Source organism: Aspergillus puulaauensis, chromosome 1, assembly GCF_016861865.1.
Source record: "Aspergillus puulaauensis MK2 DNA, chromosome 1, nearly complete sequence".
NCBI classification, from domain to species: domain Eukaryota; kingdom Fungi; phylum Ascomycota; class Eurotiomycetes; order Eurotiales; family Aspergillaceae; genus Aspergillus; species Aspergillus puulaauensis.
In genome coordinates this window covers 388,221-409,554 of record NC_054857.1, presented here as the reverse complement: position 1 = coordinate 409,554, position 21,334 = coordinate 388,221, and the positions used below count along the sequence as shown (strand labels likewise).

The window sequence follows — 21,334 nt, the reverse complement described above, 5'->3', positions numbered from 1 at the left end:
AGTCCATGTAATTATTATATATAGTATAATTCCGTACTCAGCGTGTCCATTTCTTTTTCCGCAGCCGCTCAACACTGTCTCTGTTCCGCTGGATTCCATCGACACGGATATTCCAAGTCTTGCGCCAGAGCCACTGACAGGCCCCTCCCTGATGGAATTCACAAGGGCCCTCGAAACATGTATCAATACAGCCAACTGCGACGTGAAGCTGGGTGCCGGCTTGTTTACACAGTTCCCAAAGACCTGGATATGGTTCTGGACCATTTGGCTCTATTCCTACATGGACTCCACCTTCGTCAGTGATCTTAGCCTTGGTATAGTACGGCACTGCTAGGTAATCATCTATCACAAGACACTTCAAAGGCCGTCTTCGCTCGGATACCAGGGCCTGAAACTCGGTGTCCGGGAAGTCGAGATCTATTTCGTCGACCCAGCCGGGATGCAGGACTAGGGTGTCCAGATTCTCGGGGATGGTATCTTTCAATCGGAATGGCGCGAACCGGTCTGGTGTCATGCCGTCGAGGAGAATGTTAAGCTGCGTGTCTAGTCGCTTGAGGCGTGGAAATGCCTGCAGAGAACCGAAATGGCCTGGTAATGGTTCGTCGTTCTGGTGCACCTTGTAGAGGACTGCTAACTCCTCCAGACTCTCTCGATGCTTCTGTAGCGCGTCCCAGAGCTCAGTGACTAATATAACTGGGGCCGGGTCTCTCTGGCGTGTAATGTGGTTGCGTATATTGTGGTCCCAGTATATTGAGAACGATGTGAGGGACTGCGGCAGATTGACCAGGGCCAGAACATCAGCAGAAGAGCGTGTCGGTGTAGATTTTACCACAATGCTCAAGCTCTCGACTTGACAGATCCGCCCCTGGTTCTTTGCCAGGAGCGAGGCAATCCCCTCTGTTTCCAGGTTATACAGAGCCAGCGTGCGCAGCCCGGAGAAGTAGATACACGGCCATACATTGTCCAGCCGTAACGCTGGCTCAGGCCACTCCAGAGAAACATCTTTCTCGGGCCCATAGACCGGTACCTCAGCGAGCAGATGCAGATGCACCAGATGGCGTAGACAGGGAAGCTCACCACCCTCGTCCTGCCGCCGTAGCAACTCCTCGAAAACACACCTGAGCACCGAACACTCTTCTGGCAGATGCAGATAAACCGTCTCAACCTTCGACAGGCAAACCAGCAACAGCGCAACCAACGGCCGACAATCCCTCTCTGCCAAACTTTCCGGGTCAAGCACCTTCGCTTCCAGCACATCACCCCGAGTAAAAGCCCGCCGCATCATCTCAACCTCCCCCTCCGTAAAGTCAACATTATCCCCAATAACACCGTTATCGTGGGCTATGACATCCGGATAGAATCCCCAATTCCCGATACTCAGTGCGCGCACCAGCACCGCGATTCGCGGATTCGAGATGACCGTTCGCACGAATCGCCAGAGCGATGTGTACGAGTGGCGTGCGCCATTGTGTGTATAGCGGGCGTAGAGTGTTGGGAGGAGCAGGTCGTGCCATTGTCGGTTTATCAGAGTGAGTTGGGAGAGGTGCGGGATGTTTGTTCCGGAGTTGAAGTCGTATTCGCGTGCTATATCATGGTTTTGAGTGTTTGTATCGGCCGGTGGAGGGCGCTGGAGGGCGAGCGTTATTATCTCTGTGAAGAGCTCTGGGGGTAGGTCGATAGGGTCGCGCATTCTGCTTCCTTCCCAGGCGTGGTAGGGAGATGAAGAGGGAGGAGAGAGGGGATCGGCTGTTTAAGGAGAGCGGAGAAAGAGGCCAAGCATTGATCTGCGTGGAAAGCCTTGGAGATTTAAATAGAATCACGATCGAATACTATTATTGAGAACCCCTAACACACTGTTTCTCTACCACAAGCACCACCGTTTCAGAACTGATTTGATATCTACATCTCTATTTGCCGCTCGTATTGGGGCGCGCTATACGGTATGCAGGGGCACTTGGGTATCAAGCGGCGGGGATATATCAAGCATTCATGGCTCGTGCACGGAGGTCCCACTGTGGACAGACCCGGACCTGTATCCGTGCCGTCGTCGTAGTATCTGTACTCTGTATAATCAACAATCTCAGTCTGAGCTCGGAATTCCCCCCAGTCCCGCCGGGGCGCTGGCTCCATAACTCATACCATGCAGCGTAATCGTCCCGAGCCGCGTCTGCGGATGAGACACGTCTGTACCGGTCTCCGTGGCTGGTCAGGACCATTTTTGGATCCCGTTGACATCGGGCACATATTAGTTGATGCTCCGGTACCGAGTTTCCGAGGGGCTTGCTTGATCGTATCGGTGCCGGGTTCGATATCGGACATCTTATGTTTTAGTGCTGCTTGGCCGGGATCGTATCTGCGCCTTCGTCTTGGCCTTCATAGTGGGAGTATTTGGCTTGGAATATGGGCGTGGCATCGCAGAGCTAGGCTGTTAGGAATTCTATCAGATAATAATAAGAGCTAGTGATATGCACTTGCTCGAACTACCAGCCCTAGCGCGGATGTCATCAAGACAGCGGCGCCTAGCATCACGGTGACTGCCCCATCGGAGTCCGGGAGGTGGGGTTGCCATTTGCTCCAGGACACAGTGAAATCAGTCTGGCCTGGTGCCACCTTTTATCGCTATCCGACCCTCGTTCGCGGCCATTCGTGATTGAAGCAATCCGGAAAACCCCGACAGCCAGACCCACCGCCGACGCAGATGCCCAGGTCCAATCTCTGGAACCAGACGAACCGGCAAATCACAGTCCTTGTATTCGCCACGGGGGTCCTGCACAGGCCAAGCGAAGCTTCGCCGCGGTTTGTGTCTGGGCGTTTTTGCCTGTTTCGGGCTTTCGGCCGGTGAATCTTGTCGACTCGCCGGACGAAGCCGTCCCCATCTGGCCCATCAGACTACCTGGTCTAACTGATACTGGCTAGGATGCTGGCTCGGCTGCTGGCTAGGCTGCTAGCTAGCCTGGGAGAAGCAATTGGTCGTGTGCGCAGTTAAGCTGCCATCGCCGTTATGAAGACAGCTGTCCCTCGAGACGTCAAGCAGATTTCTCTCAGCGTCTCTTTCACTGTACAATCTGATTGTGCTATTAAGACAACTGCTACAAACTAAACCAACATGGCCTCATGCTGCTCCACTGCTGAAGCCAACTCCGACGGCCGCACTGCCCTCCATCTGGCAGCCCTCCACGGCCAGCCCGACGCTGTCCGTAACCTCCTCGACGCCGGAATGTCCCCCTCAACCCCAGACAACAACGGCCAGACTCCCCTCCACATCGCAGCCCAGGGCTCCTCCCCGGAAGTCGTCGACCTCCTCCTGGAGACAGACAAAACGGGGGTTAGCTGTTCCGCACGCGACAACCACGGGCGCACCGCCGTGTTCTACGCATACTCGAATCCCTGCCTTGACGTCCTCGCGCGCTTTCTCTCCTACGTCCCTGTCTGCGGCACCGGGTGTGCCCTGACGCCGGAGATTGTGCTCCAGTCGAATGCGAATATAAGCGATTCCAGTTACTTTGCCAAAGCGCCTTGTGGACCTGCCTCGGCTGCGAATAAGTGTTGCATGAAGTCGTAGTTGACTCCCTTAGCATCGCTGTTCTGTTGTGATGCTATTTTCTGTTCCCTTGTGTCCTTGACTGTATCATTGCTTCTTAGATCGGAACGTTGCCTTGCAGAACAGCCCTGCTGTCATATGGTCATTTTGCCGTACTTTCTACCACCGTCGGCTTATGACCTTTCTAGCTGCTCCGTCGTCCAGGGGAATGCGCTTAGGGAATGGAGTATGGACTGACCCGGTGATCACCACACAGGGTTGTTGCAATATGCTCCCTTAATATTACACCCAGGAGAGCCCAATCGCCGAGCCAGGGCTGGGTGGTAGGGAACGACGCGGCCACGGCATTGTCGATTCAATTGAACTGTATAACTATATACCCGGGTGTTGGATGTTGGATTGTATTTGCTGTACTCAGCGGAGTTTTCGTTCATAGCGATATTTGAGCCTGTTTTACGCAATATTTACGACTTTGGCAAAGAATAACTAGCCATGCATCCACTGATCGAATGCCGAACTCGAGACGGAATGTTTCCGGCAGACACTATCTTTTAGGCTTATTATATCTATAATACTAAGTAGCGTATTCCCGTACACCGGTGATCTAGTTGGGAGTATTTTCCGACAATTGAAATCGCCGACATTCAAGCTTCTGCTTCGCAAAATCTGGCCCGCTGTGAAAATCTTGTTCTGGCCTTCGACCTTTGCCACTGAGTGCGAACAAAATTCTCATATCATCATATCTTGGCGACTCTAGGCACTAAATAAATCTGGCAGGTTCATTCTTACAGCCAACAGCACCATGTCCAGGTCTGCGCCCAGGGAAAAAGCCATCAGGTGCATTTCTAGTGCTCCGAGTAATGTTGACTCGATGATTATCCACCAATCTCCAGGCGTCCTCAATCCAGGCCGACTAAGTTACCGACCGGTTAATATATGGCCAGTTCATGAAATGGCATCTCCACGCTGTCGGCCTAGGGTACACAACCCGACCCTGTCCAGAAACACCCGGGGGTTTCACGATGAAATAAAGCCTGCACTGCTAGCCCGACGGAGACTGGCTGCTAACACGATGGGCTTTGGCGGCCTCGTGGGCTTCTCGTGGTTTCTTCCTCTTCCACCTTGCCAACCTCTACCCTTGTCTCATCAGATCCCGATGTCGACGGCCTCTACCATTATGACCATGAGATCTGTCTCCAATGTTGACGTATACTCTGTACACTGTTAGGGCGAATGCGCCACTGCCTGTTGCCCCAGTTGTTCCACCGAGCGAATGAACAAGTCAGGTAGGGTGTGCAAATCTCCATAACCAGTCCCAGTCTTCCTCTCGATACACATCTTGCTTGTTTGCATATACTGCTCTCGAAATGCCTTCCATCTATCCGAACCATCAGGGCGAGGGCAGAAAGGGTCGTTCTTCCAAAACGCCCTAACAGCCTGCTCAACGCCCTGTTCGTCCATGTCCATTCTGCGAACTAGGTCAAAATCAAGTATCCAGATTGAATGCTGGCCCAGGATATTGCACCATTGCCCTTGCGGCTGCGTTGAATTGATGTCATTCGGTGCGGCAAGAACAAACTCCACGTCGTTCCCATCGACCTCGGCGTCCCAGTGCATGACAGCCAGAGCTTCCGCCATACTCTGTGCATAGCCGGTGATGTCGCTTTCCGGAATCCCAAGTTCCTCCATCTGGTCCACGTGTAAGGGGTAGTTGCGTAGAGAAAATGCTTGGAATCTCGACGCTCTCTTCCGGGTGTGGTGTCGCCGTCGACCCAAGTACGGCCGGATAAGGCAGTCTCTATTTGTCTCGCTGTCCATGATCTCCGCGACTAGCTGTGCGGGACAATACCGTTCGGTTATGAGCTGTCTGGTATTCGCCAAGATGGGAGGGATTCGCTGTGCGTGGATCATGTTGCATGGCTGGTACCCGTGTGGGAATCGATCGAGGTTGTCGTGCCACCATGCACTTGACGGGGTGAGGAGCTCGTAGCATATGGGTATTTGGATTTGGGGCATCGAGGGTTTGTGATTCTGTAGATGCTGGTGCATGGTGTAGTCGTTTAGCAACGACCTGTCTGGGCCTCCGTCCTCGCGTTTGAAGGCTGAGCCATGATCCCCTGCTGCCCAGACAGTGCCGCAGAATCCGGCGCCGATGCGCCGTAGCTGTGGGTTTGTATCGCTCATTTTGGTTTCAGTAATCTTTTGATAGGTGTTGATTAGTGTTCTGTAATGTGGTAGATGTATGAAGGAACGAAGAATGGGCCAAGAAGAAGCCTTTTGGATTAAACCGACACCAGTGACTCAGGTCGGATGATATCCAGTTTGGGCTGCCAGAACTGTATTTGCAAACTTAACGTAGCTGGGTCACTCACAACGGTCATTCGGGTTTGGCCTTACACATAAAGTTTGACCTGAGCTGGTTCCTGGACCCTGGCCCTGGAAAGGTACACCCAATGACAGATCGTGAGCTTGGACATCAGAAGTGTAAAATCGGTGGCCAGATGCCTATAAGTTAGTCAGAGAGCCCGCAAAGGGAAATTTTTGAAAGCTCAAACAAATGCTACTCGGTTGCATAAAGTCTCCGGACTTGTATTTCCAGTCAATCTTAACGACCACCCATGGTTGATAGTGTATGCCACAGCCGCGACGTAGCCGGTGATGGACTAGCAAGCAAGGCTGTGGATGTAGGGCCGTATCTGTGCCTCTATACCCATTGGTGGAGTTCCCCAGGCAGGGACTAGACTATAACTAGTTCGTTTTTCAAAAGAGTCTAAACAATCTATATAAGATCTCTAAATATTTAGTTCCTATTCTTCAAGTAATTTATTCTATCTTTAATTAATACTTCTAGTTAGTTAAATCAACTCCTTGACTTCGTTGACATCGCTGATCCTGCCTTAAATATTGAATCCTGATGGATAAAAGATGGACTTGCTGTGATGGTCATCAAGTCTTCCACTGTCCTTGTGTGGGAGCGGACGTAGGTATATAGATATATTTTCAACTCACAGTGCCACGAGCAGATCGCCAGGCACCAGCTCAGCTCGACCCACACGTTCCCGTGCATTTGCCGAATCGGGAGATCCAAGATCCTGTCGCGTCATTGTAGTGATTCTGGTGAAAGACGCAATTTGATTCTCTTGGCTTATGTCGCCATGAAGGCGGTTGAGGTATTGTCAGGAAGGAAATTAGAAAAGTTGCATTCAATCCGCAGTAAGAGCTGAATATTAAGATAAGATACAGCAGATAAGATAGCAATATTTGAGAATTGGGTGGATCTCATTGGTACGAGCGGCCTTCACGGACTCACAAACTCCCCCACAGTAAATCTTGCAGATCAGCCACGAGCCAAAACTCCGAAAAACATCCCCTGAGTGTCGCGATGCAGGTTTCCTCACTCCAATGGCTGGCCAACTCAAGAAAAAGCAAGCCCCCCGTCTCTATATCCCATATCAGCTACTAACAGACACAGAACCCTCAGTGCCGGGATAGCACACATCAGCGTGGGGCCCGCGCACACGCCATTCGACGTGCACCTGGAGCTGCTGTGCGAGTGCTCCCCCTATTTCGACGCTGTCTACAGGGACAGGGCCCGGTCGGGCGTCATCGAAGGCCCCCCCGTTATCTTCCCAGCCGAAAGCCCCGATGTCTTTGCTGAGATAGTCAGTTGGATGTACCGCGGCGCGCTGTCGCCCGATCTCGAGTCGCGGTGCCAGGTCATCTTCCTATTCCAGCTGTGGGTGCTCGCGGGGAAATTCCAGATCGGCGCGCTGCAAACCCAGGCGCTGTCCATGTGCGAGAAAAAAATCGACAATAATAAGAAATCGGTTCTCAGCGCCGCGACCGTGAGTTATGTCTATGCGCGGACGGACCCGGGGGCGTCGCCGCGCCATCTGGTTGTTGACGCCTGGGCGAAGAGCGCGACCGTTTTGGAATATGCGCGTCAGAAGGATACCTTTCCGCGCGACTTTTTGGAGGATCTCTGTGGGAAATTAATCGCCAATATGGAACTTACGCGAGAACCGACGCCGGTTGAGGGCCGCCCGCCTGTGCCCTTGCAATCACCGCAACGCGTCAAGTCTATGCACAGGTCGAAAGACAGTTCGCCTACGTCTGAGGGAGATCAGTCTTGGAAGACCGCAGAGTCCCAGCAAAAACCTAAAGAGGGTCCTGGGGAGAAATCGGGGAAGCCGGTCGAGACCCAGCAACAGCCGAAACTAGGACAGCTTTGGCCTCCGAGGGCGTCGTCTACGCAGCCGATCGAGCTGTCGGAAAGAGTCAAACAAGGACCGCCAAGGTCTGCGTCTTCAGGAGCAAGAAGGGGTCTGAAGATCGCGAATCTCATGTCACCGGAGCAGATGCAGGAGAGGAAACACAAGGATCCAACTCGATTTGGCGCATCTTCATCTGCGTCTGCGCCTGGTCGCTATACGCAGGAAGGCTCTGGGGAGGGCAAGGACGGTGCAGCGGAGAACAGCGAGAGCTCTTAGGCTTAAAGTGTGGCATATTCATTTCGAGAATTTGTATAATAATTTTTCGGCATATTTGCATATCTCTGCATATTTCTGTATATTTCTGTACATAGCGCTAGATAATTTAATATTTGTCATTTGGTCGGAGATGGCGTCAACATCTCTTGCTCCACACGTTATTCTTTAAACAATCATGGGAAAACTATAGTTATTCCTTCTAGCGTTCCATACCGTGCTTAATCATCTGGCGCCCGGACCCACCTGGCGCCCGATTTCTCTTATACACCGACATTTTCCTGTAGATTTCAGCACCTCATAACTCATTCAATATGACTTCAATGGATGCGGCGCTGGCATATTTGGATTCTCTGGATCCTAGCGAATCGATTAACTATACTAAAGTTGTAAATAAGTATGGTTTAAGCCGATCAACGCTTTCTAGGCATCATCGCGGGGTTCAACGCTCGAAAGAAGAGCAGTATGCCAACCAACGATTTCTCAACAACCAACAGACAAAAGACCTTTTAAATTATATTAATAGATTGACGAGATCCGGCCTATTTCTATCCCACCAGATGATTGCTAATTTTGCGGAGGAAATTGCTGGAAAACCGCCTGGAAAGAACTGGGTTTCGCGCTTTGTAAAGTGATATGAGGACGAGCTTGTCAACCGCTATACAACTGCCATGGATGCCTCACGCAAGCGGGCTGATTCTGCATTATATTACTCTTTATACTTTGATGCGCTTGAGCGGAAAATACGGGAATATGACATTCAGCAAGAGGATATTTACAATATGGACGAAAAAGGGTTTCTTATAGGAATTCTTCCTAAAGGCAAGAGAGTCTTTTCTAGGCGCACCTACGAGCGTGAGGGTATTCGACAGCGGGTTCAGGATGGTAATAGAGAGTGGATCACAACAATTGCCTGTATCTGTGCAGATAAGACCTCTCTTTCTCCTGGTCTTATATATCAAACGGTATCTGGAAAGCTTCAAGATAGCTGGCTGCAGGGCTTTGAAGAGAACTCACACCAGTGTTTTTTTGCACCCTCGCCATCTGGATGGACCAACAATGATCTAGGATACGCCTGGCTTCGAGATGTATTTGATCGCGAGACCAAGGAGAAAGCTAGAAGGCGTTGGTGGCTTCTAATCCTTGATGGCCATGGATCTCATGTCATAATGAAGTTTTTAGACTTCTGTGATAGTAATAAGATCCTTACTATTACCTTTCCGCCTCATTCCACGTATTCCCTGCAGCCATTAGATGTTGGGATCTTTGCTCCTCTCTCCAAGGCGTATGGGGATCGATTAGAACGATTTTTACATAATTCTCAAGGCATCAGTGTAATTAGCAAGCGAGACTTCTTTCCTCTCTTTTGGGAGAGCTGGGAAACGGCTTTGACAGCAAAAAATATTGAGAGTTCATGGAGATCTGTTGGATTATGGCCATGGAATCCGGAGAAGGTTCTAGCAAGGTTTACCAAGCTACCAGAGGAAAGACCATCATCTAGTGAATCGTCAAAGTCAGTACTGCAAGCAGAGGACTGGCGGAGGATAGAAAGACTTTTAAAACAAGTTATTTCTGATGTTTATGACCAAAACACCAAGAAACTAAGCTCTACGATGTACCACCTCTCTACAGAGAATATTATACTGAAACTCCGCTGCCAGGGCCTTGAGGAAGCGTTGGTGAATAAGAAAAGGAAACGCCAGCGTGGTAAACCGCTTATATTCCAACTTCAGGATGCAGAAAGTGGTAATACAGTGTTCTATTCTCCAAAGAAGATCCAGCAAGCACGGGATCTCCAGAAGGAGAAGGACCAGGCAATTAAGGATGCTAAAACTTCAAGAGAAGAGGCTAAACTTCGCCGCCAGCAAGAAAAGGAGGAGAAGCGACTAATTATTGAGGAAAGAAAGAGGATTCAGGCGTCTAATAAGCAACTCCGCGTGCAGCAAGCTGAGGAGAAGAAACGTCAAAAAGAGGCTGCAAAGGAGGAGGCGCGGATAGCTAAGGAAGTAGATAGTCAGCTTCAAAATGATATCAGAACTGCTAAAAAGGGTAAAAAGAAGCAATCTACACCTTCAACGCCTCAAAATAAGCACGATATCGTTGTCCAGGAAGCTGAGGTTGTTGAAGAGTCCTCTACAACGATAAATCGTCGAGGGCGCCAGATTCGCCTCCCCCACCGGTTTCGTGACGATTAAAAAGTGTATATAGGGTTTTCAGCGCGTCAAATTTGCCACACTAAAAGATCTTTAAGAAATATAGAATGTATTGGGTTCAAAAGCTTCGTTTTTAGTAGTGTTGTTGTGTATAGAAATCGGGCGCCAGGTGGGTCCGGGCGCCAGATGATTAAGCACGGTATGCCCAGCTGGTCACCGTTATTAAGTCTACCGACAACCTCCCGTCCTTTCTCCATCGCCGCGCACAATTAAACGCCTTAAATTCTACAAATCGAATTCTGTACGAACCTATTGAAGATGTGGAACGAATGGAATATTACAAATGGGGGATATCATCCTGTAACTATCTGGCATATCATTTCGCAGAGGACCCTATTTGAAGGCCTTGTAGTAATTGGAGTCGCAATGGCATAGTTCCGTGTTCGATCTGCTCTACTCTTCAGTGCCATCTACCAGAACACTCAGCGGATAAATATAAGGCGTTCTATGAGGCGCTGAATATTCTCATCACCCCATTGGCAGTCTCTCAGCTGAGAATGCCCAGGCCTCTTGGGTTTCAGCCGCCAAGTGTACCCAGCTGATGGATAGCCGTGGTATCCAATCCGAGCACGAACTCCCTCTTAGCGCTTACTCTCATAGACTCATGGTACAACCCTAGAGTGACGCATTGAGTATGTTGCCACGACGTGTGGGTCTTGCCCATTTGACTCTGTGCTGGCCGTGCGATTTATATAAATCACCAGACGCCAGTACAGACTTTCTTACGGCGCTCCCTATCTGAATTGAATTGAATTGAATTGAACTACACCAAATAAAGGCGTCCGTTCGCCATAACCCAAATGGGCCAAAAACCCTCAATCCCCCAACCTGGGAAGAAAGTCCAGGTAATAGGCGCCGGCCTTCCACGCACCGGAACCGCCTCCTTCAGCGCCGCGCTATCCATATTGTTAAACGGCCCCGTCTACCACAGCGGCACCCAGATCACACTCGGGCCAGCGTCCGAAATAAAATCCTGGATCCGGATTCTCCGTCTCTGGGGTACAGGACAGCCGAATGACCGCAAATCCGCTCTCGGGATTATAGAGTCTACCTTGGATGGATACGTCGCTGTCACCGATTCCCCCGGTGACCAACTCGTACCTGAACTGCTGGAGGTATACCCCGACGCCTTGGTCATTGCGACGACTCGTGATGCGCAATCGTGGGAACGGAGTATGAGTCAAGTCGCGAGTCTTTCGACACTTTGGTTCTTAAGGGTGGTGTTGTTACCGCTCCCTGGGATGCGCTGGTTCGTGGACTATACGCAAGAGCTGGAGGTGCTGTGGATAAAGATGTTTGGTGTGGATAGGCCGAATGTCGGTGTCTATGGGAAACATCTTGAGCGGTTGAGGGATGTAGTCCCGCCGGAGAAACTGAGGCTTTTTAATGTTAAGGATGGATGGGAGCCATTGTGTGAGATGCTTGGGGTGGATGTCCCTGAGGTGCCGTTTCCGAGGATTAATGATTCCGAGGCGATTGATCGGACAGCACAGTATCATATTCGGAGAGGGCTCTTACGATGGGGTGCTGTCGTTGCGGTTGTTGGTGCTGTTGTATGGGGTTGGCGGTTATAGTGGTAGTAGTGTCTCAAAATTTACATCTATATCCAGACACAACGTCCTTGACTATCTACCTAGCTCATATGCTTAACGACATTATAGTTGCCAAAAGTATGTGCCACTCCGACTGCGTCTAATATCATCCCCGTCAGCAACGATATATGGAGATATGATTGGTGTTGGCTCTTCCAGCACTTTCAGCAAGGCTGAGACGACAATCTGCATGTCTGGTTGGATGGCAGGAGCGCAGCGTGACGTGTGAGGGGGCTCAGCCTTTTTACGACAGCCTCGTCACGCTTCATGAAGTGGTCGCACCCGTTGTTCTGAAATTTTCTCTTTCTTATTTCATTCCTCCTCGAGCGCCTTCTCTATGCCCATCTAACAACGCAATGGCAGAGCCATTTGGAATCGCATCTCTCAGTATCGAGGCGTGCAAAGCGCTCGTCTCGTACTGTGATGGCTGGCGTGCATTCGATACCGAGATCGACAGTGTCAAAATAAAGGCTGAAGGGCTCTTATCGACTCTTCAAGTTCTTGATAAGTTATTAGGTGAAACTAGTGCAGTTCGTCCGATTATCACCGCCGATATCGCACTTAAAATGTCTCAAACTGGGGCCAGGATAACAGCTGTTTGCCAGAAAGTTACCAAATGCTCTGTCCTTCCAAATAGCAGTGGAGTGGACCAGAAACTGCGAAAAACAGCGCAGAAGGCGAAGTATCCGTTTCGACGGGATACTCTGAAAAGTGCGGCGAATGACCTGCAGGATATCCAGATCAATCTCAACACAGCATTGTTGGCGTGAGTTTACTCTATTGCGTGTTAAAAGGCTTTGTATTATTGACCATGACCGCAATAGATTGCAGATCCAACAGGCGCAGTCACTACGCAAAGTCGAGGCCCAAGGGGCTTCAATCATCACTACGGTCGGCCAGCTCCAGTCAAGCCTTGATAGGATGGTATGCACGGGATGATAGTATTGCAGGAATCATTCAATTGACCGCATCTCCAGCAAGTCGTAGTGCAAGGGCCCTCTATTCCCTCTGATTCGCAGCTTCAAATAGCATCGAAGTATCCAGCACAATGTCGACCTGCATCCCACAAGTACCGAAACAACAAAACAACGAAGCGGGTTCGTTTGGTCAGTGGCTGGTTACGGATGTCAATTGAATTGATGATGACCATTGAAAATGGGACGCAGGGCTTTGCTCTATCCCCTACACTACGTTTTCGTGGCATTGTCCCCAAGACCTCGCCAGCATTCAGGCTGATCAGCCAACTTACGCATGAAGATTCGAGCCCACAACGGAATGAAGAAATTTCTAATCAAGCTATCCGCAGCCTGCAACAAATGTTCAATGAAGGGCGGGCCAGACCTGGTGACCAAACGCAGGACGGGGACACATTAATGACGGTGTGTGCTACACGGATTAACTGTGTGCTTTTAGACTGACAAAACCAGATCCTATCCTTTCAAATTATTTATTCCCTGATGATCTCGTCGTATACGGGCTTCCTACCGTATTATCCGATCCTACGGTATCTTGTTGACGCAGGATGCCCAATAGAAAACGGTTGGAATTCCCAGGACTTCCACCACATTTTCTTCAGATTTCCGTACCATCACGGCAAAAATATTCACAGTTTCGTAACGAAGCTCACCGGGATTGGATTTCAGATCACCGACACCGACCTATCAGGCATAGATGTCGGAGCGTGGAGATATACATTCATACACAGCGAGGAATGTAGGTCATACAAAGCATTATGTTGTTGGCATAATATCAGAACTGACTTCGGCAGCGTTTATGATATCAGACGTTACTCGCGCCATCTTGTCTCGGTCCGAGACTGGGCTTAAACGGCTCATTGCATCCGGGAAAGTCTCTTCTGATGATCATAGACTCTGCCATATGTGTTCGAGCTGGGCTCCTGGTCTAGGCATCCTGCTCGAGTTCATGCCTACCGTTGAACCGTACGAACTTGAGTCGCTGTTACAAACTGCTGTAAAGCATGGCTGCCTGGACTCTGTTAAACTTCTCATTGACCATGGTTCCCCAATTGCCAATCCCACAGTTTGGGTCTGCGATTCTAAAGAGACAAAAGGGATTGTATTCGATGCTTTCATAGCCCGCCGGAAGCACCTGCTGCAACTGGCCAGAACTATGCTACCCGAATACTCACAAGAGGAACTCCGTCTCGAACGTGGTCTTTTGCCTGACTCAAACGCCGGCAAGATTCACGCTCAGCTTAAACGGCATAACATCTTTGTGCCTTCATTTCTCCGGCCTTATATTTATGCGTGGGATCGAGATGTGTCTGTATTCCATGGTCCAACCCTCTCGGTAGACGATATGGTGCTTCTATATACAGCTGGATTCCGCGATATTGATGCTCTTAATAGCGGGGGATATACACCTATAAGCAGAGCAAATCTTGAATTTATGGGCAAGCAGTCGATCGGTGAGTGCATTGAAAGACTCAAATGGTTTGTGAGCAAGGGAGCGAGGCTACACTCTCCACCAACAATTACAGGCAGCGTGCCGTCCCACCATGTTTCCATAAACATAACCTACTTTTTGTTGAGGCCGCTTAAAGCTGCCCTCAAAACCACACTCAAAAATCCCCAGAGCATATGGACTGGGATTCTTGATACTCATCATCGTGATTTTATTCGACTAGTATATGGGTCTGGGCATACAGACGACTGCTCTTGTTCCTGTTCAGTAGCAGGCTGTACTCCCATCTCCATGGCGTTGCGCATTATACTCGGACGCCCTAAGAAGTATTATACCGGTTTCGGGCTTTCGGGAAAGGAAAAGGGGTGTATTCTTCCGCAATTTATTCTCGATATACCAAGCTTTGCAGCTGCTGCACACGAAATTCTTCGATTCATTACATTTACCGACCTTGGATTGACACACACCTGCTGCCGTTTCAATAAGTACGGCGGCGGAATAAAGGAATTTCCATTCGATGAAGAGGAAGCAGTGGAAATTCAGGATGAGGAGAAACATCTTCTGATCGACTTTGAAGGACTACTTGAAGAGATCATTCGGGAGTACGATCAGCTCGAAATTCCACTATTGGAGTATATCCACACTCATTGGTGCCGTCGTGTCAGGGAGTACCTTTGGAATAATGGCGAGAAGGTAGAGTCTCATTCTCTATGCAATCGTCTGGACCCGGACTTTTCGCGGCAGTGGGGCGAAAACAAGACATATAAGCCGCCTAAAACGAGGTTAAGTATTCTAGCTTGACGGAATCAGACGCACGGAAAGGTCTGCCCTGTGACTGGAATTGGTCCTACCACAATAAACGAAAGTCGATGATGTACACTCGCTCTCAGTATTCTTCTATGGGCCTTTGGCTGTTAGATGACGTGGGTGAATAAATGCGCGTACTGAGCTTTTCCCAACAGCGTAGAACCGTTCTCGATGAACTGTATAATGGCTTGAAATTGGCCCACAGCTAACCCGAATGGTAAAGGTACGAGTCGTCCCATTATACGATGGGGGGTCGTCGTTGTGGTTCTTGGTGCTGTTGCACGACGCTGCCTGGGATAATGGTACTGGCGTCTCGAAATTTACATTTATATCGACATACAAATCGGGCTATGAAAGCATCAAATACAATCCCTTTTGTTTCTTTAGAATGACAGGCCCAAACTGTTGAATTGGTAATCGGGGAACCATATTTAATACAAACATGAATACCTTTCGCGGCTGTCCCGTCAATCGGGAATAAACTATCACCACCGAAAACAAAGCACAGCCCCCTTCAATGATCAATGTGTTTTCGACTTAAAAGCCATCTTCATAGCCTTGGCTATCCACGACAGCCACAGCGAACCAGCAGGAGAAGAACTTGGCGCACCATTGGCACCGGAGGTCACGTCTTTGGCAGGGATTGGGCCACTGCCGGCAATTATGCCCCTTGGAGTTGCTTGAAGATAGACATGGCCCTCTTCCAGGTCTCGGAGCTTTCGGAGTACTTTAGTAACCTTTAGCATTAGGTCTGTTATATCAATCATCTCTAGAAGTTAGAGTAATATCATACAATCGTCTTGGGCCTTGGTGCCCAGGAATCTGCTGAATGCCGTCCTCTCACCGGTGAATTTGCAGTGACCGAGAGTAAGTTCCATCTGCATGTCATTGCTATAAGTCTATAGTCAGTACTGGGACATCTAACACAGCGTCTAGTATCTCAAGGGCTAACCAGGCGCGATGTCTTTGCCATATAGCCCATGCAGCCTGGACTATAAAGAACATGATAAAGCAGACGATAATCGGCCCGAAGGCGAAGATCACAGCCCACACCTGATTGACCCAGGATTCGTCTGGGATGTTGCCAGTTGGCAGATTGGGGGTAGGCCCACTTCCAGGCATGGTTTCGGATAGAGATCTTTGATGTGAAGGGTATTGGTAGTATTTGAGGGTTGCTGGTAGTATAATATTAGAAAATAATTGCTCGCGGACAGGTAGTACGTAGCGTTATAAGGTAAGGAATTGTTAGATGCCTACAAAACAGCAGAAAAACTACTGGGCTGTTTAAGGGAGGAGGCAGGCGCGTACTCTGCCGTACCTGCCGTTCTAGCTACAACTACATAGGGCAGGTACAGCATGGTCAAACGCGCTGTCCGGATTAGGACTGTCTCCGACTGGGCTGTATGCATTGACGCGTGCTTTCCCGGTTTGGTACCAGATTGTTCTCGGTCTCAGTTCGAATCGCAGCTCGCGCCTTCCATGCGGAAAGCCCTATAAACCCGTCAAGTCCCGGGTTTCCTGTACTCCTTACTGTAATAATCTATGCTAAGTTACTAATAATATCTTTCCCCCTTCAAAAGTTACATCTCTTAAGAATTTCCATCTTCCATAGTCTTGTCCAGAACAGAATGATCCGTTATTTGATTGCAGGCTAGCTTGTGAGAGCTGCATCCCATGCTCGCATTTCATCACAAACTTAACCTCCGGGTAACCGGCGGTGGTTCTCGGGTCACAGCTATCTACACAAACGCCAATACCTCTGAAGGATTGAAATGGAAGACTAAGATAGTCTGTTCCTAGAAATGTACCGAAGGCCTTCATTAATATATACTGGCTTGCTGACAGATGGTTGTTCAGGACGAAGAGTTCCAATGAAGCAGGTGAAGTATTATGCCCACAATACGGAAGTATAATCCAGGAACCGAACATGCAACGCGAATGATCATGCTGAAAACCTTGTCCATGAAACTCAAATCAGGCGTGAGTCAACCAACAGTCTTGCATCCCTATAAAGGCCTCCCACAACCCACCTTTCGCATCTTTCTATCCACGCCTGCACAAGTAATCGAGACGAGAAAGGACTTTCAATATGGTATACACTACCCAAATGCATCGCCGCATCCGCATCCGCGACGCTGTCACACCTTACTGCGTTTTTATAGAGCGTCAATTCCCACCGATTTTATCCCAACCGTTCCGCCGCCTCCAGCATCTAATCTTTGGTCTCACAGAGGATGAGTGGAACACCCTTAGCACGTATTTTGTACACTTCGAGGATCTCGGGGTGACGGTGCAGCTGGAGACCGGGCTAGAAAGGGAAACCCAGCGGCTAAAACGCATCTTGAAGAATGAATTAAGCCGAGGAGAGCTGCCCAGGCCGGACCTTGTGCAGCAATACACTGATGCCGTACACAAGAGGGCGATGAATCAACAAGCTTCTAGACTCGCGTTCGACAAGTGGAAGGCAACGGCAGACGGTCTCGGGAATACTGCGCTATCTCGTGGTCTCAGTTCAAATCGCGAAATGTCATATTGGTGGTATGCGCGCTGGCTAGACAAGCAGTGCGCACAAGCTGGAGGGTGCTGTGGAAGGGGTTGTAAGTGCTGTATCAGGAAGGAGGTACGGGATCTTGACTTCAGAACTTGGGATGGCCACTGCACGCCGGCTTGTCCTTGTTGTCTCCAGCATCTCGGCGTCGACAGGGCGATTGAGCAGCTGGGGAGCGGTAGGGAACCACGCTTTGACTCGAGGGAGGTGCGGAAGAAACGATTCAATCGCAAGATGATGTCCGCCTATGCGTTTGGCTTGTGGTAAATGATTATTTGGTAATCTGGGAAATTTGTTTTAACTTATTATACTTCCTTTCTCCTCGAGCGCCTTCTCTATACCCATCTAACATCAATAGGTAGAATCTGGCACAGAATCAGCTACTGGCGCAACATCTCTTGTTCTCATATGCGGAAGGTGCGGCTGTATTGGCGCTTGCGTCAACCGATCATATATGTTGTATGCCCGAATAGGAAGGACCCCGGCCGGGCCGTAGTCCCCACCCGACGCGGGCCGTTCCTTCCTACGTTGCTTGGATTAACTCCTGGGGAAGGAGCGATGTGAGCAGCGTGGGCAGGGGGCAGTCGCTACACCAAAGACCGTGGTCAGTCAACTATATAGCTACGTATACTAGCTTGAAATAGGCCCACAACTAACCCGAACGGGAAAGGTACATATCCGTAGGCTGCCATGAAACCAAATGTAAGACTTCAGTTCTTCACATCCCCTCCGATCAGGCATTTTCTTTCCTTGACTACCATGTCAGACCCTATTACACTTATCTGTGATAACCGATTTCACCGGCGCATCACCCTCGACACTCCTAATGGCCCGCTATCCGTCTCGTTCGCCGATATAGGCTGTCCAACCGGTCCCGCGCTACTGTATCTGCCAGGCATGTTCGCCTCGCGCTATCTTGGAGTGCCCATGCACGTCATGGCAGAGCGGGCTGGCGTTCGCATGATTGTCGTTGATCGCCCGGGGATGGGCGGCTCAACAGATGTGCCACTTGCACGGCGTTTTGATGTCTGGGTTGACTTGGTCCCGCGGTTGTTGGCGCACCTTGAGATTCAGCGCGTCAGTTTGGCCTCGCATAGTGCGGGTACAATGTACCTGTTCAATACATGGTTGAAGTGTCGGGATTTTGTGAATCCGGTTATTTTCTTGTTAGGTTGGTATTCCTCCTTCAGAAGCCTGTGCCGGCCATGTTCAATCAATTAACTGCTACTAGCCCCCTGGGTTGATCTTGTCCATTCGCGCGTTACTTCACTACAGATTGCCAAGTATCTACCTAATAAAGCATTCGATTACTGGCATCTTATTCCGCGCTTCTTCGTCAAGCAGGCCAGTCCCGTGCTGGCTTCCAGCGGTGCTGTGATGCGCCGAATGTCCATGTCATCAGGAATAGGAACTAGCCGGGCGGAGGAAGATCACACATTCCTAGACGAGAACTTCAGGCGCATTGAGCGGGATTATGGCGTTCCAAAGAAAGAATCAGAAGAGCTGTCCCGCTTGGCTGTCCAGTTTATGTTCACGGAAAGTACAGTTGGTGCGAACAGCGAGGCGCTGCAGTGTCTTCGGAAGGGCGACGGAGGTGAATGGGGCATTTGCGGAGATTATGTTATCTGTAGAGATACTCTTGCAGCACTGGAGCGGCAGAGGGACGATAATGATAGAGCCACCGTCAGGACGTACTTTTCTGAGACGGATGCGCTGGTAGGCGGCCGAGGGCAGAAGTATTTTCAAGAGTGTTGGGCACCGGGTGTTGAAGGCATTGACTTTGAGTGTAAAGTAATTAAAGGGACCGATCATGACACAGTGGCGCAGTCGGTGGGAGTCTGGGAGGAGATATTCTCTATGGTACATTGATATTTTCTGTTGTAGCTGCAAATGTTAGCGTTGGTCCAGGCTTCTTATCCCCAATGTCTTCGGATGTTCATCTGGAAATGGCCATATGCGTCTTGCCTCCTCTGGTGATTTCTCCCCCGCGGCTCGCTCGATATACATAGACAGCAATTCCCTATTGTGTCGACGCTTTTCAGCAAAGTCAAGCTGCGGCGCAATCCATCCTTCTGCATCTGTGTCCAAGCATTCTTGCGCCAGCTGTCGAACTTGGTTCCATTCTCGATACTGCACAAATTGGCGTTCATGGTTACTGATCTCTTCATGGCTGAAAGAATATGAGCACTGCCCAGGGAACCCCAATTCCGACCAATTTTGAAATATCTCTATCAAACACTCTCGCAGCGGAACAGCCCCAGCTTCAGATACATCCCCGGCGCGGATGAAAAGTTCTCGAAAGACGCGCGGAACATTCATCGCGGTATGTGCAGCTCTGCTTTCGATAAACGTTGATACTTCGTATGCTTTTGCTACCTTGGACTGTGCCCACTCCTGCATAGCGACGGCCTTTTCGTCCTCGTCTAGAGACCCAAAGTCATTCGGTAGGCTTGGTTGTACAAAGCCTCTGGTATACTCTCGCGGCGGCTGCAGAAACACAGGCCACTGAGCCTGGAGAAACAGCGGCAGTATGGATTGGCATTGGACATCGATAAGGGATGTAATTTGGGTGCTGTCATCAGGTGAGACGAAAATATTACCCATATGGAGGTCAGTGTGCCATAGAGTTGGTTGTGCCGATTCGACGAGGCGTGGGTGGGAGTCCAAAATTTTCATCACGGTGATCGTGGTTTCTAGTAAGCGACTTTGTTCCTCGATGCTGTCTAGATGGTCCATAACCTGGTGCTTTTCTGAGCCCCGGTTGGAAATCCGACAGAGCCCCCGCCGTGCAATTGATATTCCAAGGTCGGACAATTTATCCCCTATACAGCTATTAGCTCCCTTGAAGAAAAGGTGGCAGGATTATGCATACAAGGTCCTTGATCGAGACCAGGTTCATCTACGGCGAAAGATCTCTCAGGCGAAGGTCCAATGAAAAATTGGCTCTGTTCATCCAGGGCCACATCCCGTTTCTGATGCTTGAGGCGATTCGCGTCTACCTGCAAATATAGTCCACAATATGCAGGGAATGCAATGGCGGACAGTTGCGCTTCAAGCTGGGTTAAGCGTTTTATGAGTTGCAGCTTCTCGATTTCGGGCATCTTGCCCCATTGCTGGAATAACGGAACCCCGTGAGCCTTTTCCATGATAATATACTCGGCCCCGACGGGGTTTGAGGCGTCTGCGGACCAGGAAAACACCTGGGGAACAGGAATTCCAGTGTTTTTATGGACTAGAATGGTATCAGAAGCTATCTGCGAATAATGGATGGGATTACACATACTGTATTGTAAAGTCCCTACTTCAGAGGCTGTTGTTCGGAAGACTGGCCCGGCAATATAACATGGAATCTTCGCCATCACCTGGCTTCCATCTTCTTTGGTCATTAAGAAGGCTTTGCTAAACCCTCCCTCGAGCTTTTCGATAGTGCTGATGCGCGAACTACTACCCCCAGCGGCTCTGGCTACATCACAGAGTGCGTCTACATTGAATTCGCGGTACCGTCGCTCAAGCTGATGTTCTTCGTCAACCAAGAAGTGGCCATTGGTGTACGCGAAGAGATTCTCGCGACTGATGGGCTTGCCTGTTTATGTTAGTGTCATGCTACACGATAGAGGGTAGCTCGCTTACCGCGACAGAATATTGACATATGCGCGACTGGCTGTGAATTGCGACGAAGTTTCGTCCAAGTTCTCATGGACAGCAGCATGGTTAATAGCACA

At 49.9% G+C, this 21,334-nt stretch overlaps 11 protein-coding genes across 11 annotated transcripts; 6 read left to right on the top strand and 5 right to left on the bottom strand.

Annotated features, from left to right (window-relative positions):
- Positions 1 to 37: 37 nt before the first annotated feature.
- APUU_10188S (uncharacterized protein) lies at positions 38 to 1,690 on the bottom strand (the record flags this gene model as incomplete). Its single annotated transcript, XM_041698018.1, has 1 exon — positions 38 to 1,690. The coding sequence occupies one exon, from the start codon at positions 1,688 to 1,690 to the stop codon at positions 38 to 40; it is 1,653 nt and encodes a 550-aa protein (XP_041549554.1).
- Positions 1,691 to 1,979: 289 nt separating this feature from the next.
- APUU_10187S (uncharacterized protein) lies at positions 1,980 to 2,319 on the bottom strand (the record flags this gene model as incomplete). The annotated part of the gene is made up of 2 exons (XM_041698007.1): positions 1,980 to 2,063; positions 2,140 to 2,319. 2 exons carry the CDS (start codon positions 2,317 to 2,319, stop codon positions 1,980 to 1,982), a joined length of 264 nt encoding a protein of 87 aa, XP_041549553.1.
- Positions 2,320 to 3,106: 787 nt separating this feature from the next.
- On the top strand, positions 3,107 to 3,562 carry APUU_10186A (ankyrin repeat domain-containing protein; the record flags this gene model as incomplete). Its single annotated transcript, XM_041697996.1, has 1 exon — positions 3,107 to 3,562. One exon carries the CDS (start codon positions 3,107 to 3,109, stop codon positions 3,560 to 3,562), a length of 456 nt encoding a protein of 151 aa, XP_041549552.1.
- Positions 3,563 to 4,765: 1,203 nt separating this feature from the next.
- APUU_10185S (zinc finger protein) lies at positions 4,766 to 5,725 on the bottom strand (the record flags this gene model as incomplete). Its single annotated transcript, XM_041697985.1, has 1 exon — positions 4,766 to 5,725. The coding sequence occupies one exon, from the start codon at positions 5,723 to 5,725 to the stop codon at positions 4,766 to 4,768; it is 960 nt and encodes a 319-aa protein (XP_041549551.1).
- A 1,218-nt stretch (positions 5,726 to 6,943) lies between these two features.
- Positions 6,944 to 8,031, top strand: APUU_10184A (BTB/POZ domain-containing protein; the record flags this gene model as incomplete). The annotated part of the gene is made up of 2 exons (XM_041697974.1): positions 6,944 to 6,966; positions 7,014 to 8,031. 2 exons carry the CDS (start codon positions 6,944 to 6,946, stop codon positions 8,029 to 8,031), a joined length of 1,041 nt encoding a protein of 346 aa, XP_041549550.1.
- Positions 8,032 to 11,041: 3,010 nt separating this feature from the next.
- APUU_10183A (sulfotransferase family protein) lies at positions 11,042 to 11,815 on the top strand (the record flags this gene model as incomplete). Its single annotated transcript, XM_041697963.1, has 1 exon — positions 11,042 to 11,815. The coding sequence occupies one exon, from the start codon at positions 11,042 to 11,044 to the stop codon at positions 11,813 to 11,815; it is 774 nt and encodes a 257-aa protein (XP_041549549.1).
- Positions 11,816 to 12,189: 374 nt separating this feature from the next.
- Positions 12,190 to 15,058, top strand: APUU_10182A (uncharacterized protein; the record flags this gene model as incomplete). Its single annotated transcript, XM_041697952.1, has 5 exons — positions 12,190 to 12,599; positions 12,658 to 12,757; positions 12,811 to 13,212; positions 13,261 to 13,546; positions 13,602 to 15,058. 5 exons carry the CDS (start codon positions 12,190 to 12,192, stop codon positions 15,056 to 15,058), a joined length of 2,655 nt encoding a protein of 884 aa, XP_041549548.1.
- A 527-nt stretch (positions 15,059 to 15,585) lies between these two features.
- Positions 15,586 to 16,186, bottom strand: APUU_10181S (uncharacterized protein; the record flags this gene model as incomplete). The annotated part of the gene is made up of 3 exons (XM_041697941.1): positions 15,586 to 15,791; positions 15,858 to 15,955; positions 16,017 to 16,186. The coding sequence occupies 3 exons, from the start codon at positions 16,184 to 16,186 to the stop codon at positions 15,586 to 15,588; spliced, it is 474 nt and encodes a 157-aa protein (XP_041549547.1).
- Positions 16,187 to 17,153: 967 nt separating this feature from the next.
- APUU_10180A (uncharacterized protein) lies at positions 17,154 to 17,879 on the top strand (the record flags this gene model as incomplete). Its single annotated transcript, XM_041697930.1, has 1 exon — positions 17,154 to 17,879. The coding sequence occupies one exon, from the start codon at positions 17,154 to 17,156 to the stop codon at positions 17,877 to 17,879; it is 726 nt and encodes a 241-aa protein (XP_041549546.1).
- Positions 17,880 to 18,371: 492 nt separating this feature from the next.
- APUU_10179A (alpha/beta hydrolase) lies at positions 18,372 to 19,481 on the top strand (the record flags this gene model as incomplete). The annotated part of the gene is made up of 2 exons (XM_041697918.1): positions 18,372 to 18,783; positions 18,844 to 19,481. The coding sequence occupies 2 exons, from the start codon at positions 18,372 to 18,374 to the stop codon at positions 19,479 to 19,481; spliced, it is 1,050 nt and encodes a 349-aa protein (XP_041549545.1).
- A 24-nt stretch (positions 19,482 to 19,505) lies between these two features.
- On the bottom strand, positions 19,506 to 21,321 carry APUU_10178S (aminoglycoside phosphotransferase family protein; the record flags this gene model as incomplete). The annotated part of the gene is made up of 4 exons (XM_041697907.1): positions 19,506 to 20,434; positions 20,485 to 20,844; positions 20,896 to 21,195; positions 21,243 to 21,321. 4 exons carry the CDS (start codon positions 21,319 to 21,321, stop codon positions 19,506 to 19,508), a joined length of 1,668 nt encoding a protein of 555 aa, XP_041549544.1.
- Positions 21,322 to 21,334: the final 13 nt, after the last annotated feature.